Source organism: Gopherus evgoodei, chromosome 1 (genome assembly GCF_007399415.2).
Source record: "Gopherus evgoodei ecotype Sinaloan lineage chromosome 1, rGopEvg1_v1.p, whole genome shotgun sequence".
Lineage (NCBI taxonomy): Eukaryota > Metazoa > Chordata > Testudines > Testudinidae > Gopherus > Gopherus evgoodei.
In genome coordinates, this window is record NC_044322.1 from 7,273,043 (window position 1) to 7,286,794 (window position 13,752).

The following is a 13,752-nucleotide window of genomic DNA, read 5'->3' on the forward strand; positions in this document are numbered from 1 at the left end:
TTGGGTGCCTGCCCGGAGACACTTTGGGGATGGTTTTCAGAGGTGCCAAGCGCCCTCTTGTGGAAGCCAATAAGTGCTGGCCCCTCAGATATTCGGGTTCTAGGTGTCTCACAGTGGGCACTCAAAGGCAGAAGAAATTCAAAAACCTGGAGGGTTGTGACGTGATCCAGAGATGGTGCCAAGAACAGAACCCAGCTCCCATGCCACCTGCTTTAACCACAAGGCCACCCTTTCTTGTCTGCTTCCTCCACCTCTAATCTCTTCTACACAGCATCCATCTCAGTGATGGCTGGTAGGAGGCTGCTGCCCCTGTGCATTCCTACAGCATCTCCCCCATGGTCACCTATACACGGAGCTCTGCTGCTCACAGGGTGACCCTGATCCTACACAAGCTCCAGCATGTCTGAGGCTGCCACGCTTTACAGACGGAAAGCATGACGCAGACCCAGTGGGATCAGTCACTGCTAGGGGCTCAAAGACAATGGGGCTTGGCCATGGACTGTCCCAGGGCAGAATACGACCTTTTGGAAAGTGATGTAGGAACGAACCGAGGGGGGACCCTGGTGGCTAAACACATCTCACTGCGAGGGGCTGGAGTATTTACCTCAGGACAAAGGTGGCTCTCCTGATCAGAGATCCCGGCTCTGTGCTGTGTGCGCCCTGACTGAGGGGCCGATCCAAAGCTCACGGAAATCAAGAGGAGTCTTTCCACAGACTCCCTTAGGCCTCAGGTTGCGCCCCAAAGCTCATGACCAGCCTCCTGATCCCCCCCCATGCCCGCATGTTTGTTTGAGCCCTCCCAGGGGCAAGGAAAGTGAGCGGGTACCTCCTGCAGCAGTGTGGCCGTGTTGAGGATAACGACTCGGTTCTGACACCCACACCACAGCTTGCCAGCCACCGACACCATCTTAGAGACAGGGCTGCCCGGGGAGCCAAGGGACAGGGACTTGGAGTTCTGAGGGTCCCAGAAATGTCCTGTACAGAGAAAGAAGAAATCAACAGTTGGGTTCTCCTTAGCCGCCCCCCATGGGTCTCCACAGCACAGCAGCCACATGGGCCGGTGGACACACATTCTGTTAAACCAGGCATGACATGTGGGTGATGCTTTGAATGCCCTCTAGCTGCCTACTGCCCAGCTGAGACACCTGTATGGCCTCCATGACCACAGCATCTGAGCTCCTCACAGCACCCCTGGGAGGCAGGGCTGTGCTGTTATCGCCATCGTACAGGTGAGAAACCGAGGCGCGGAGAGTTTTGGTGATTTGCCCAATACCCCACAAAAGTCTGTGGCAGAGCAAGAACTTGGGCCCAGGTCTTCCAAGGTCTAGGTTAGTGCACTACCCGCTGGGCTAGAGCGTGTGCAATGTTCTGGGCCATGCAAACCGCCACCAGCTGGCAGAGATGGGATTAAGGATGGTGATGACAGTAACAGTGCACATCTCTGTGCTGGCTTCCAGAGGAAGAGCTCAGAGCCCTGATGAGGCTTTGGAGCTGCGCTGTGAAGCAGGTCCATGCTATTTACTCCATTGCATGGAGGAACGGCGGCAGAGAGGTTAAGTGACTTGCCCCAGGTCACATAGGAAGCCTGTGGCAGAGCCAAGGAAAGGCCCTTCAGACTAAGGCTAGCCGGGCTAACAGCCACAGCCACTCTGCTGCCAAGTTAGCTGGCCAGGCACTTTTAGTGCCCACCGAGTTCAGAACTCCCACCTCCCCCTGGCTGCATCTCAGCCTTCCAGCGACTCCTCACTACAGTGCAAGAGACACAAGGAATCAAGGCCAGGAGCCTGTGGCCATAAACCTGCTCTGCAACCTCAAGGATGTTTCCTTCTCCTCCCACCATCCCCAGGCATTCCTCTGAGATGTGGATTCTACAGGCTATGAATCCTGCCTTCAGTTACAGCAGTGTCATTCCGGAGCGACTCCCCTACAGGCAGCCCGGTCACTCCCGATTCGCGCCAGTACCGCTGGGAGCAGCATCTGACCCTTGGTGTCCAAACCGCGTTAGCTCTGACCCCAGCTCTACAATGGGGGTCCGGGTTATGGTCGACGTGGGCACCGAGTTTACGTGAGGGCAGAGTTTGGCCAGGAATCTCCAATTCCATGAGCCCTAAGCATTGTGAAAAATATACCAAGGCTTCTGTCCCTGCCAAGGCCACACTAAATGGCGAAATGATCACACAAGGCTGGGTTCTTCTCTTCCTTACACCAGTCTAACTGCACGAGCGTCTGTGGAGTTACTCCTGATTTACACCAGGCTAAGAAAGAGGAGAATCGGACCCAGATCAGTTAGTGAAAGGGCAGCCTGGCACTTTAAACATGAAAGGCCAACATTTTCAGAAGTGCCTGCTAACTCTGAGTGCCCAGAGAGAGCCCATTACCTCTGGGTGCCCCAAATTAGCGGATGCTTCTGAAAAAATTGGCTCAAATTGAAGAGCTAATCTAAAGCCACAGAGGACATGATGGCAGCGGTTGGAGAGGGGGATGGGGAATCAGGACTCCTGGGTTCTATGCACCGCTTTGCCACTGCCCTCAGCTCAGTAACCTCTCTTGTTCCGCTCCCCATGGATGGTCTTAATGCTACCTTGTCGCTCAAGGGAGTTGAGAGGCTCAGCCAGCTGCTTGGGAAGCGCTGTGGGACGGCGGCGTGGAAGGCCCTACGTCAGGGCGCAGCGCTGTTGGCATCAGACTCACCTGCCTCTCTCTGGTAGACGATGAGTTCTCCGTTCGCCAGGGACACAAAGACCTGGTTATCCAGGTACCTGCCGAGGCGAGACGCCGGCGCAGTTAGCTTGCAACAGACGTCACCGCAACAGCGCAGCAGCAGCTTCCCTCCCAGCAGGCTGCTCCCAGGGAATCAAGTCTCTCCTGCAAAAGGCTGTTCCCTTGGGGCACTTTAGTCTCTCCTTCCCTCCCCATAGTGCCCCATATCAAGGGCTCTTAACTACCCCCAATCCCAACCTCTAGTTCTTCTTTCAAACATAGCATCCTGCACAGCCCCCGCTCCTCCGCAGCCATCTGCAGCTCCATCTCCCACCCTCCCCACACATCGGCTTCAACTCAGATCCAGGCCTTGATGTACCAGGGACTACACAAGAAAAGGTTCCTGCCCCAAAGGCCATACAATCTGAACAGACAAGCCAACAAAGGAAGGCGTGCTAACCGTGCCGGACAGCTGAGGAAACCGAGGCAAAGAGCAAGGCCGTGACTGTCCGTGGCAGAACCAGGCACTGAAGCCAGGTCCCCTTAAGCACCTTTACCACGAGGCCATCTACGCTCTGTATTAGTTACTATCGAGTAACTACCTAAGACATACCAATTAGACACCTGTGGCTGGCCCATGCCAGCTGATTCGGGCTAAGGGGCTGTTTAGTCGTGGTGTAGATGTTCGGGCTTGGGCTGGAGCCTGGGCCCTAGGACCTTGCAAAGTGGCAGATTCCCAGAGCTTGGGCTGCAGCCCAAGTGTGAATGTCTACACTGCAGTTAAATAGCCCCTTAGCCCAAGTCAGCTGGCACGGGCCAGCTGCAGGTATCTAACTGCATGTAGATGTACCCCTAGAGGTCTAGGCAGGGCCCTGGCAGCAGCCGATGCCACGTGCCGTGTACCACTTACAGGATGCACATGACGGAGGCCGAGTGCTGCATCTTCATGCTGTTCTTCCTGTTGCGGATGTTGTCCGAGGACTGGTACACATGGATGCTAGAAGACAAAAGGGAGGCAGCTGAGATTCCTCTGCCTTGGCTGATGGAACCGATTCTCTGACCTGGCACAGGCAGAGGGAAACCCGAAGCAGCTCCGGTCACATCAAATCCCAATGCTGGGAAACACACTTTGTATGTTTGCTCAGCCTCAGTTTCCCTTCCCTTCTCCACTGGCACCAGTACCAGGGCAGCAAAGCTCACCCACAGGGCAGCTGGGAATGATGTCATTCACAAGCCTCCCTAGCACTGGCTCGCAGCTCTCTGGAGCGTGCAGCACGGGTGACACTGGTATGCCCTGGCTGGTGTGTGAGTTCCACCCGTTATAAGGCTTGCTCACAGGGTTAGAACATTAGAACGGCCATACTGGGTTGGACCAATGGCCCATCTAGCCCAGTATCCTGTATTCCAACAGCAGCCAGTGTCAGATGCCACAGAGGGAATGAACAGAACAGGGTAATTATCAAGTGATCCATCCCCTGTTGACCGGTCCCACCATCACACAGCCAAAGGCTACGGACACCCAGAGCGTGGAGTTGAGCCCCTGACCATCTTGACTGGACTGATCCTCCATGAACTTATCTAGTTCTTTTTTGAACCCAGTTATAGTTTTGGCCTTCACAGCATCCTCTGTCAATGAGCTCCACAGGTTGACTGTGGTGTGTAAAAAGCGACAGAGTGTCCTGTGGCACCTCATAAACTAACAGAAGTAATGGAGCATAAGCTTTTGTGGGTGAATACCCACTTCATCAGATGCGCCTGATGAAGTGGGTATTCACCCACGAAAGCTCATGCTCCAATACTTCTGTTAGTCTATAAGATGCCACAGGACTCTGTTGCTTTTTACAGATCTAGACTAACACGGCTACACCTCTGATGTGTGGTGTGTGTGCTGTACTTAGGTGGCCCTCTAGTGGCCTCCACATCAAGGACCAGCTTTTGGGGCTGGAGGAGCTGGGGTGGGTGGGCAGTGCAGTGTCTATGTACGAACATATGAGGGGCGTGTGCAGGCAGAAGTGTTTGTGTTTATGGGCCAGGACAATGAGCAATGCAGCCTCCAGCTGGCTGGGGAAGACCTTCAGAAAACCAACTCTTGTGTGATCTCAGCTCCTCAGGGCCTACATATGGCCCAGGAAAAGTGTCAGCACAAATCCCTGAGCCACTGACATTAACACAAAAGTGTGAGCCAGCCCCCAGCCCTGGGGTGCGGGGCCATGCTTTGGTGAGAGGGTTTTCAGACATTTCCATTCTTCTTCTTCAGTCTTGTGCGTGCATGGATTGTGTGCACACAAATGTGTGGGGGGTGAGGGTGGGGGAGGACGCTGTGCATGGAGGGGTGGACACACAGTCACAGAGTTTAAAGCCAAAAGAAGCCACCCTACCAGATCCTGTGTGCCTCTGTGTGGGGATGCCGGGCATGTGGGCATGATGCCTTGTCTATGTGTGCGTCCAGAGGCACTTACACGTGCATGCCTATGTGTGCCGTGTGTGGGGTAGGTGGACATTTAACGAGGTGGATTTAAGAGATTCTGCCTCCCTGTTCAGTGCAGAATATGGCTCACCAGGATTTGATGAGATCCTTCCGGTGCCAATGGGTACAATGCCAATTAAATCAATGCAGTTGCACCTGCTTACACCAGGCCGGTGTTTGGCCCAGCGTTTCCACCAGCACTGAGCTCCACCTCCCTCCGTTCTCGGGGTTTACCCCAGACAGTACCTGAATCCCCTCCTTCGTCACACCATCCCCCCATTCCCAGCATGCTAAGTGTCCCCCTGCCAACAACACCCATATTGGCAGCTTCACTCCAGCACAGCCGTCCATTACAGAGGCTACCAAAGGAAGTCGGCTCTGCAGTGTTTGCATGCAGGCCACCAGGATCAGGTGACATCCGCCAAGAAGCCCCCACCCCTTTTCCAATACTCTGCCTGCTCCTAGCTGACCTACCAGCCATCCTCTGTGCCCAGCCACATTGAGCTCTGATAAGCCTCAGGATCTATGCTCAGCAGGTCCTCCAAGCTGCCCCTTGTGAAGGACCCTCGGCTTGACCTCCTCATCGCCCGCCCATCCATGGGGCTCTCGCTATTCCTGTTCTGGCTGAAGGTGCTGGAGATGGGAAGGAAGCCTGGGTCCTGCTCCTCTTCCGAGCTGGTGGTTTCAGCTGCCACATCTTTGGAGCTGGGGATCTCTTCGTCTGGACAAGAAGAGGTGACAAGAACAAACCAGGATGTTTTAGGATCAGATTCTGATCAGTGTGACTCTGGATTAACTCACTCATTTCCACCGAACCCAATCTAGTCGACTCCAGTTTAACCCCATCTATTTTCTTGTACCCACTACCACGGTGTCTAGGCACCAGATGGAGATACTGTGGGCATTACCTAGTGTTGCTGAGGGCAGAGTTTGACCTGGGATATTTCATACTGTAGCTGAATAGCACAGTGGTTAAGTGCTCTCTGATGGGAGCCCAGGCCAAGTTATATAACAAAAGACATTGAGACTTTCAGCTTTTTCTAGTATCTGACATTTCCATGGCACTTTTCATCCTGTAGGAGCAATCCCCAAACCTTCTGCAGAGGGAGACAGATTCTGTTCTCAGATGCACCGACCCAAATTGATCAAAGATCAATTGCCAAATTATCAGCAGGTAAGTATGCCCAGTGGTCTGGGATGGGATGTTAGCTGGGGTGGGATCTGAGTTACTACAGAGAATTCTTTCCTGGGTGCTGGCTGGTGAGTCTTGCTGTGACGTTATTGATATAAACTGGGATCATATAGAACATGGTTTGCAACCAAGGTCCTGTAGTGGCACCAAATCCTATATAAAGGGGGTCATATAAGGTGTCTAAGACCAAGTTATGAGTTACTGGTTATGATTATGCTGTCTATATGTCTGTATCATTTTGTAGTTGAAGTTATAAGTATTGGCTCTATACTGTCTATATTTCAAACTTAGGCTATGTTGCTGGGAAAGATCCCAGACAAGTGGGTGTTAGCTCTGCTTAGCCTGCTTGATGGCCCATTAAGGACCATCAGCTACACAATTAACCCATTGAGAGGAGGCAGATACACCTTGTGACTCAGCAGGGTGTGCAGAAACTGGCCCATGTGACTGCAAACTCCATTTTGCTGTAATTTTCCACAGTAAGAACAAAGAAGTGTTCTTACATCTGGAAGTGTCTATATAAGGCTGATGCCTCATCTCCATCTTGTCTTCAATCCTGCTTCTTACCTCTGGAGGGACTTTGCTACAAACTGAAGCTCTGAACAAAGGACTGAATGACCCATCCCAGCTGGGGATGTACTCCAGAGACTTGATTTGAACCTGCAGTTTACTCCATCACTGATACAAGCCTGAACTAAGAACTTTGCCATTACTGTGTGTAATTGATTCCATTTAACCAATTCTAGGGCTCATCTCTATCTTTTTCCCTTTATGAATAAACCTTTAGATTTTAGATTCTAAAGGATTGGCAACAGTGTGATTTGTGGGTAAGATCTGATGTGTATATTGACTTGGGTCTGGGGCTTGGTCCTTTGGGATCGAGAGAACCTTTTTCTTTTACTGGGGTGTTGGTTTTCATAACCATTCATCCCCAGGACGGGTGGCACTGGTGGTGATACTGGGAGGCTGGAGTGTCTAAGGAAATTGCTTGTGTGACTTGTGGTCACCCAGTGGGGTGAAACCAAAGTCATTTTTGTCTGGCTGGTTTGGTTTGCCTTAGAGGTGGAAAAAACCCAGCCTTGGGCTGTGACTGCCCTGTTTGAGCAATTGGTCCTGAATTGGCACTCTCAGTTGGGTCCCGCCAGAACCGCATCGTCACACTTGCCCACATGCTTGCCCACATGCTTAACTGATCGCCATATTTGGGGTTGGAAAGGAATTTTCCTCCAGGGCAGAGGTCCTGGAGGTTTTTCGCCTTCCTCTGCAGCATGGGGCATGGGTCACTTGCTGGAGGATTCTCTGCAGCTTGAGATCTTCAAACCACAATCTGAGGACTTCAAAAACTCAGACATAGGTTAGGGGTTTGTTATTGAAGTGGATGGGTGAGATTCTGTGGCCTGCATTGTGCAGGAGGTCAGACTAGATGATCATAATGGTCCCTTCTGACCTTAAAGTCTATGTGTCTATGAGTCTAAATCCAGAGTAAATCCATTTACTTAGTGAAGTTACTCTGGATTTATACTGGAAATCAGAATCCAAATCCTGGTCTTACTGCAGTCAGGACACCAAGATTAGTGATATATTAAATATACATGTAAAATATGTCCAATATCTGTATGAGAGACCAGGTGGGTGAGGTAATACCTTTTATTGGGCCAAATTCTGTGGGTGGGAGGGACAAGCTTTCGAGCTCGAGAGAGCTCTTCCTCAGGTCTGGACAAGACATTCTGGTTCTGTATAGCTCAAAAGCCCCTTCCAGGATCAGAAGCTGGTTCAATCAAATATATGACCTCACCTTGTCTCTCTCATATTCTGGAGCCAACATGGCTACAACAGCACTGAAGACATGGATATTTATTACGTATTAAAAACAACATACAAAGAACATTGTTTAGGTTGCAAAGTCAAGCACTTAAAAGTTAGGAAAATGCCAGATACACAGTTGCCAGTGCAGCCTCATTCTGCCCCTGTGCATCCATCCTGTGCACTGAATAAAGCAGGGATTCTATGGAAAAAAATAGTACTTGATCATCTAATTAAAGACTGCTGTGGCACCTTATAGGCTAACAGACGTTTTGGAGCATGAGCTTTCGTGGGTGAATGCCCACTTCGTCAGATGCATGTAGTGAAAATTTCCAGGGGCAGATATATATATGCAGGCAAGCTAGAGATAATGAGGTAGTTCAATCAGGGAGAATGAGGCCCTGTTCTAGCAGTTGAGGTGTGAAAACCAAGGGAGGAGAAACTGGTTTTGTAATTGGCAAGCCATTCACAGTCTTTGTTTAATCCTGAGCTGATGGTGTCAAATTTGCAGATGAACTGAAGCTCAGCAGTTTCTCTTTGAAGCTGGTCCTGAAGTTTTTTTGCTGCAGGATGGCCACCTTAAGGTCTGCTATAGTGTGGCCAGGGAGGTTGAAGTGTTCTCCTACAGGTTTTTGTATATTGCCATTCCTAATATCTGATTTGTGTCCGTTTATCCTTTTCCATAGCGACTGTCCAGTTTGGCTGATGTACATAGCAGAGGGGCATTCCTGGCATATAATGGCATATATTACACTGGTGGACGTGCAGGTGAATGAACTGGTGATGGTATGGCTGATCTGGTTAGGTCCTGTGATGGTGTCGCTGGTGCATTCGATGCCAACTCTGCCCATATATCTACACCAGCGACACCATCACAGGACCTAACCAGATGAGCCATACCATCACCGGTTCATTCACTGCACGTCCACCAGTGTAATATATGTCATTATATGCCAGCAATGCCCCTCTGCTATGTATATCGGCCAAACTGGACAGTCGCTACGGAAAAGGATAAACGGACACAAATCAGATATTAGGAATGGCAATATACAAAAACCTGTAGGAGAACACTTCAACCTCCCTGGCCACACTATAGCAGACCTTAAGGTGGCCATCCTGCAGCAAAAAAACTTCAGGACCAGACTTCAAAGAGAAACTGCTGAGCTTCAGTTCATCTGCAAATTTGACACCATCAGCTCAGGATTAAACAAAGACTGTGAATGGCTTACCAACTACAAAGCCAGTTTCTCCTCCCTTGGTTTTCACACCTCAACTGCTAGAACAGGGCCTCATTCTCCCTGATTGAACTAACCTCATTATCTCTAGCTTGCCTGCATATATATACCTGCCCCTGGAAATTTCCACTACATGCATCTGACAAAGTGGGTATTCACCCACGAAAGCTCATGCTCCAAAACGTCTGTTAGTCTATAAGGTGCCACAGGACTCTTTGCTGCTTTTACAGATCCATACTAACACGGCTACTCCTCTGATACTTAATTAAAGACTGTATCCTAATGCATACACACAAAGTGGCTGAATAATTCTAACATTTCTGAACTAGCCAGTGCTTGATTTTGCAACCTTAATAACAACCTTTGAACATCATTTTCTTGTATGTCATTTCCTAGAGTTTGTTTTTAAAAGAAAAAAGTGAAAACAAATTCTATTATTTGTGACTGCAACAAGATTTCCCTGAGAAACGCAAGCCAGCGAAAGGAAAAGGCGATTTGATGGTTTATATCTCAACCAAAGCTGAATGGATTTTCCTGGGACAAAGAAAAGGCATCCCTCTAGTCTGAGGGCTTTTCCCTTGCTGAATATCAAAGGCCTGATGCAATTAATGATGGTGCGAGAGCTTCTCAAAGAAAAGGTGTCAAGAATCCTTTATAATGGAAAGTGTTAGCGTCACTACCAGCTCCCCCATAATAGCAGGGCTCAGTCATTACTGGCCTAAGAGTTGATGACTCACTTCCAAAGCTGGAGGAGATGGTGGAGTGGCTGGCCTGGCTCTGGAGTGTGCCTGACGGGCTTGGAGAGGACTCATCGTCTGTATCGTCGCTGTCAAAAGGCATCAGCTCCCTATTGGCGCTGTCCATGGGCTCGGAAAGCTCTATCGAGGAGCCGGAGATGGAGATATGTAGGCACTGCTGCGGCCCGGAGTCATCCAGCGCCGAAGGAGCCGGCTCGGAGGTTGGACTCAACAGGGACTCGGGACGCTCCCTGTTATTAGAGTGACACACGGATTTAAAACCAGGAGCACATTCATGTGGGAAAACCCCGCGCCATACAGGATGGGGCATGGCTATAGGAAGGGACCAAACCTGGGGTGACTACATTGCTCACAAGTGGCTAAGCTACCGATGACATATGTAAATGAATGGCTAGTAGTATCAGACCCTGCAGGCCTGGGTTGTAGTCCTAGCTCTGCTACTGACTCATCCTGTGCATTGGGAAAGCCACAGTGCCTCAGTTTACCCACCTTTAAAATGGGTATAAGAAGGCTCACCTGCCTAAGAGGGGGTGCTGTAAGGATTAAATCCCAAATGCTTCTATTATATGCCACATATTGCAGAAAATCTACATTGGCGCTTCAATAACAACCGACGTCTGTGATTCCCCTCTGCCGAGAAAGCAAGATGCCTTATTGCCTTGGGCAGGAGACAACCAGGACTCCCAAAATGTTTCAGATCGCCACAAAAGCTCCCAAGTGGCATGTTCGTAAAGCACAGTGCTGTAGGTTGAAAGGCAAGTCTTGCCAGCCCCTGGGACAGATCTTATGGACCTCTACACCCACGGCCCACCCGGGCTGGCTGACCTGGGCTCGTGGGGCTGCAGGGCTGTAAAGCTGCAGTGGAGATGTTTGGGCTCTGGGACCCTTGAACTATCTGAACCCCTCACAACTGGGATGCATTTATCTTGTGAAGTAGAGCAGTGCGAGTATCACTGGACAGCTGGGGATCCAGGGTGTGGACAGACTAAGGCCCAGGTTTTAACAGACATTCAAATCCCTTTAAAACAAGAAGTCTGAGGCACAGAAGAGCCTGAAAGCTGCTCTTTCGAGTCTCAAGCTAGCACCTGACCACTGGGTCAGCCTGTCTCTCCTCACAGCTATCCTAGGAACCTGCTCTTTGTTTTTGATGCCTCATACACTAACAGGCCTCAGTGGTGTCTCTGACCATTGCCTGGCCTGGACCCCTTCCCCTCCTGGGCAGATACCCAGTGCTCAGCCTGCTCCTGCGGTGCTGGGGCCCTGCGTCCATCCCGCATCAGTCCCTGTTTCCTTCCAGCCCCGGATGCACTGACATCTCGTACCTGAAGCTTCTCTTGAGGCCCGGCACGGCGGCGATGCAGAGGATCCTGGCCGAGCACACAGCTATGCAGGCCTCCACCGTGGGCTCCTGCTTGATGCTGAGGAGGCAGACCTGCCCCACGTAGCCGTCGCTGTTACACACCCACACCTCGTAGGTGTTCTCGGGGCTGCTGTGACTGGGAGAAGCACAAGAGAACTGGAAGGGGGCAAAAGACAAGGAATTTTCAGGTCATTTTTATATTGTACTGAAAGGCCTTCACAACGAATGTCTCAAAGCAGCCAGGCCGGGGGTGGGGGGAAGGGCACAGGACAGAGGAGGCGCTCTGTCTCTTGGTTTGAATAAAACCAGTTTCCTTTTCAATAGTACCGGTCATCCCAAATGATACACAGGTGTCACCGCTGGCATGCAGCCACCTCTGGGGTGGAACATGCCAGCTGTTAGACAGGAGGTGAAGAAGACAGTCCCGAGCCCTGCAGACAGGCATCCACAACACAAAGCAACACAAAACAAATGCAGTTACAGCTGGCACCGCAGAGCAGGACCAGGGGTTTTAAAACAGCTGGCAGGGTAGCGAGGGCAGGCGTGGCCTGCCATCCGCTGTCCTGCATCTGCCCTGTGCAGACAGGGCTGTCGGACCAGCACTAGGGTCCCATGAAGAAAGAACAGTCCCTGCTGCTCTGCACCTGCAGCCAGCGACGCACCCCACCCACCAAGGCAGGGGTGACCTGTGTTACTGAATGGGTGTGGGTTTCTGGCTGAGTAAGAGACATAAGGGCCTGTTCCCGTCTACCTGGAGGAACTGCATGAAGCTGGGGCCTGATGTGACCTTTGAGTTCCCACAGGAACATGCCACTGCAGATCAAGGCCAGTGGGTGGTGGCTTTTGTCTCTGGAAACAACACAGAGCACTAGGGGCTGCACTGGTCCCCACAACAAGCGGCATCTTGCTCTTGGGCATCAGGTGGAGACGGGATGGTGGGGGAAATAGGGATCAGGTATAGTAGAGACTAAGGGTACATCTATGCTACCCGCTGGATCGGCGGGTAGAGATCGATCTATTGGGGATCAATTTGTCGCGTGTAGTTTAGACATGATAAATGGATCCCCGATTGCTCTCCTGTTGACTGCTGAACTCCAGCTCGGCGAGAGGTGGAAGTGGAGTCGACGGGCGAGTGGCGGCAGTTGACCCCGTGCCGTGAGGACACAAGCTAAGTCGAACTCAGATACGTCAAGTTCAGCTATGCTATTCTCATAGCTGAAGTTGCGTATCTTAGGTCGATCCCCTACCCCATCCCAGTATAGACCAGGTCTAACCCGGACCAGGGCTCAGAGCAGTTTGGGATCTGAATCCAGTTTTACAGTTAGCCCTTATGGGCCCAATCTAAAGCTCACTGAAGTCAACTGGAGTCTTTCCATTCACTCCAAGGACCTATGCCCATAACGGGCCACACCAATACACCTGCTCTAAAGAGTCTCAGACTCTGGGGTTTGAAATCCCAATCTGGATTCAGATCCTGGACACCCCAAAGTTCAGATGTGGGGCGTGGTTCAGGCTCATCTCTAATACATGTGTCAATGCTACACCAGAGGTGTTGGAAGGAGCTCGGGGACAAGGGGAAGGGAACTGAGCTAACTCTGTGGGTCTCATTATAAAAGGCCAACATACTTGCATCCCGCTGCGTGTCTTCATAATCGGGATCGCCTTCAGGAATTCCGGGTCCAGGCAGTTCTTGTGAGAAGCTGGAGACAAGAAAAGAAAGACAAGAAAAGCTAGGTTGGTGAGTCTGTGGCTATAGCAGTCAACAGTAGTAACCTCAAACAGCAGCGAATGCCCCAGGCCAGAAGGCTTTGCACATCACAGAGACAGGGACCACGGCACCCACCACTGAAATGCAGCCACCTGCGGGGTGGAACGCCACAGTTACTTAACAGCACACAACACCACTGGGCAATGTGTTAGTGCTGGACGTGGAAAATACTGTGTTCAACTGAAACCGCAGATGGGCCGGACAGCATGTCCGTGATCAAACTGGAATTTGGCTAAATCCTGCATCTTGGCAAGGGGTTAGACTAGATGACACTCGCGATCTCGTCTTACTCTATGGTTCTATGATTCTAAGGCACAAAGGATAACACCCGCTCTCTGGGCAAAACATGTCTTGGGATCTTTCAATGACCGGTCAATTTCATTTAGCACCTCCCCACACCGCAGCAGGGCTTTGATTTCATAGACACAGAAGGGAGGGTGCTACCTGATAGATTATCAGTGGAACTTTC

General features: G+C 51.0%; 1 protein-coding gene across 1 annotated transcript in view; it reads right to left on the reverse strand.

Moving 5' to 3' along the window:
* The window catches only part of ARHGEF17 (Rho guanine nucleotide exchange factor 17), a 261,567-nt gene that overhangs the window by 8,673 nt on the left and 239,142 nt on the right, over positions 1–13,752 (reverse strand). Inside the window, exons 12-18 of the mRNA XM_030557307.1 lie at positions 13,142–13,215; positions 11,478–11,671; positions 10,135–10,385; positions 5,642–5,888; positions 3,611–3,697; positions 2,692–2,759; positions 827–975 (exon numbers count right to left, since the gene is read on the reverse strand). Of these exons, the coding sequence (XP_030413167.1) occupies positions 827–975; positions 2,692–2,759; positions 3,611–3,697; positions 5,642–5,888; positions 10,135–10,385; positions 11,478–11,671; positions 13,142–13,215 (1,070 nt within the window). The remainder of the gene's footprint in view (positions 1–826; positions 976–2,691; positions 2,760–3,610; positions 3,698–5,641; positions 5,889–10,134; positions 10,386–11,477; positions 11,672–13,141; positions 13,216–13,752) is intronic.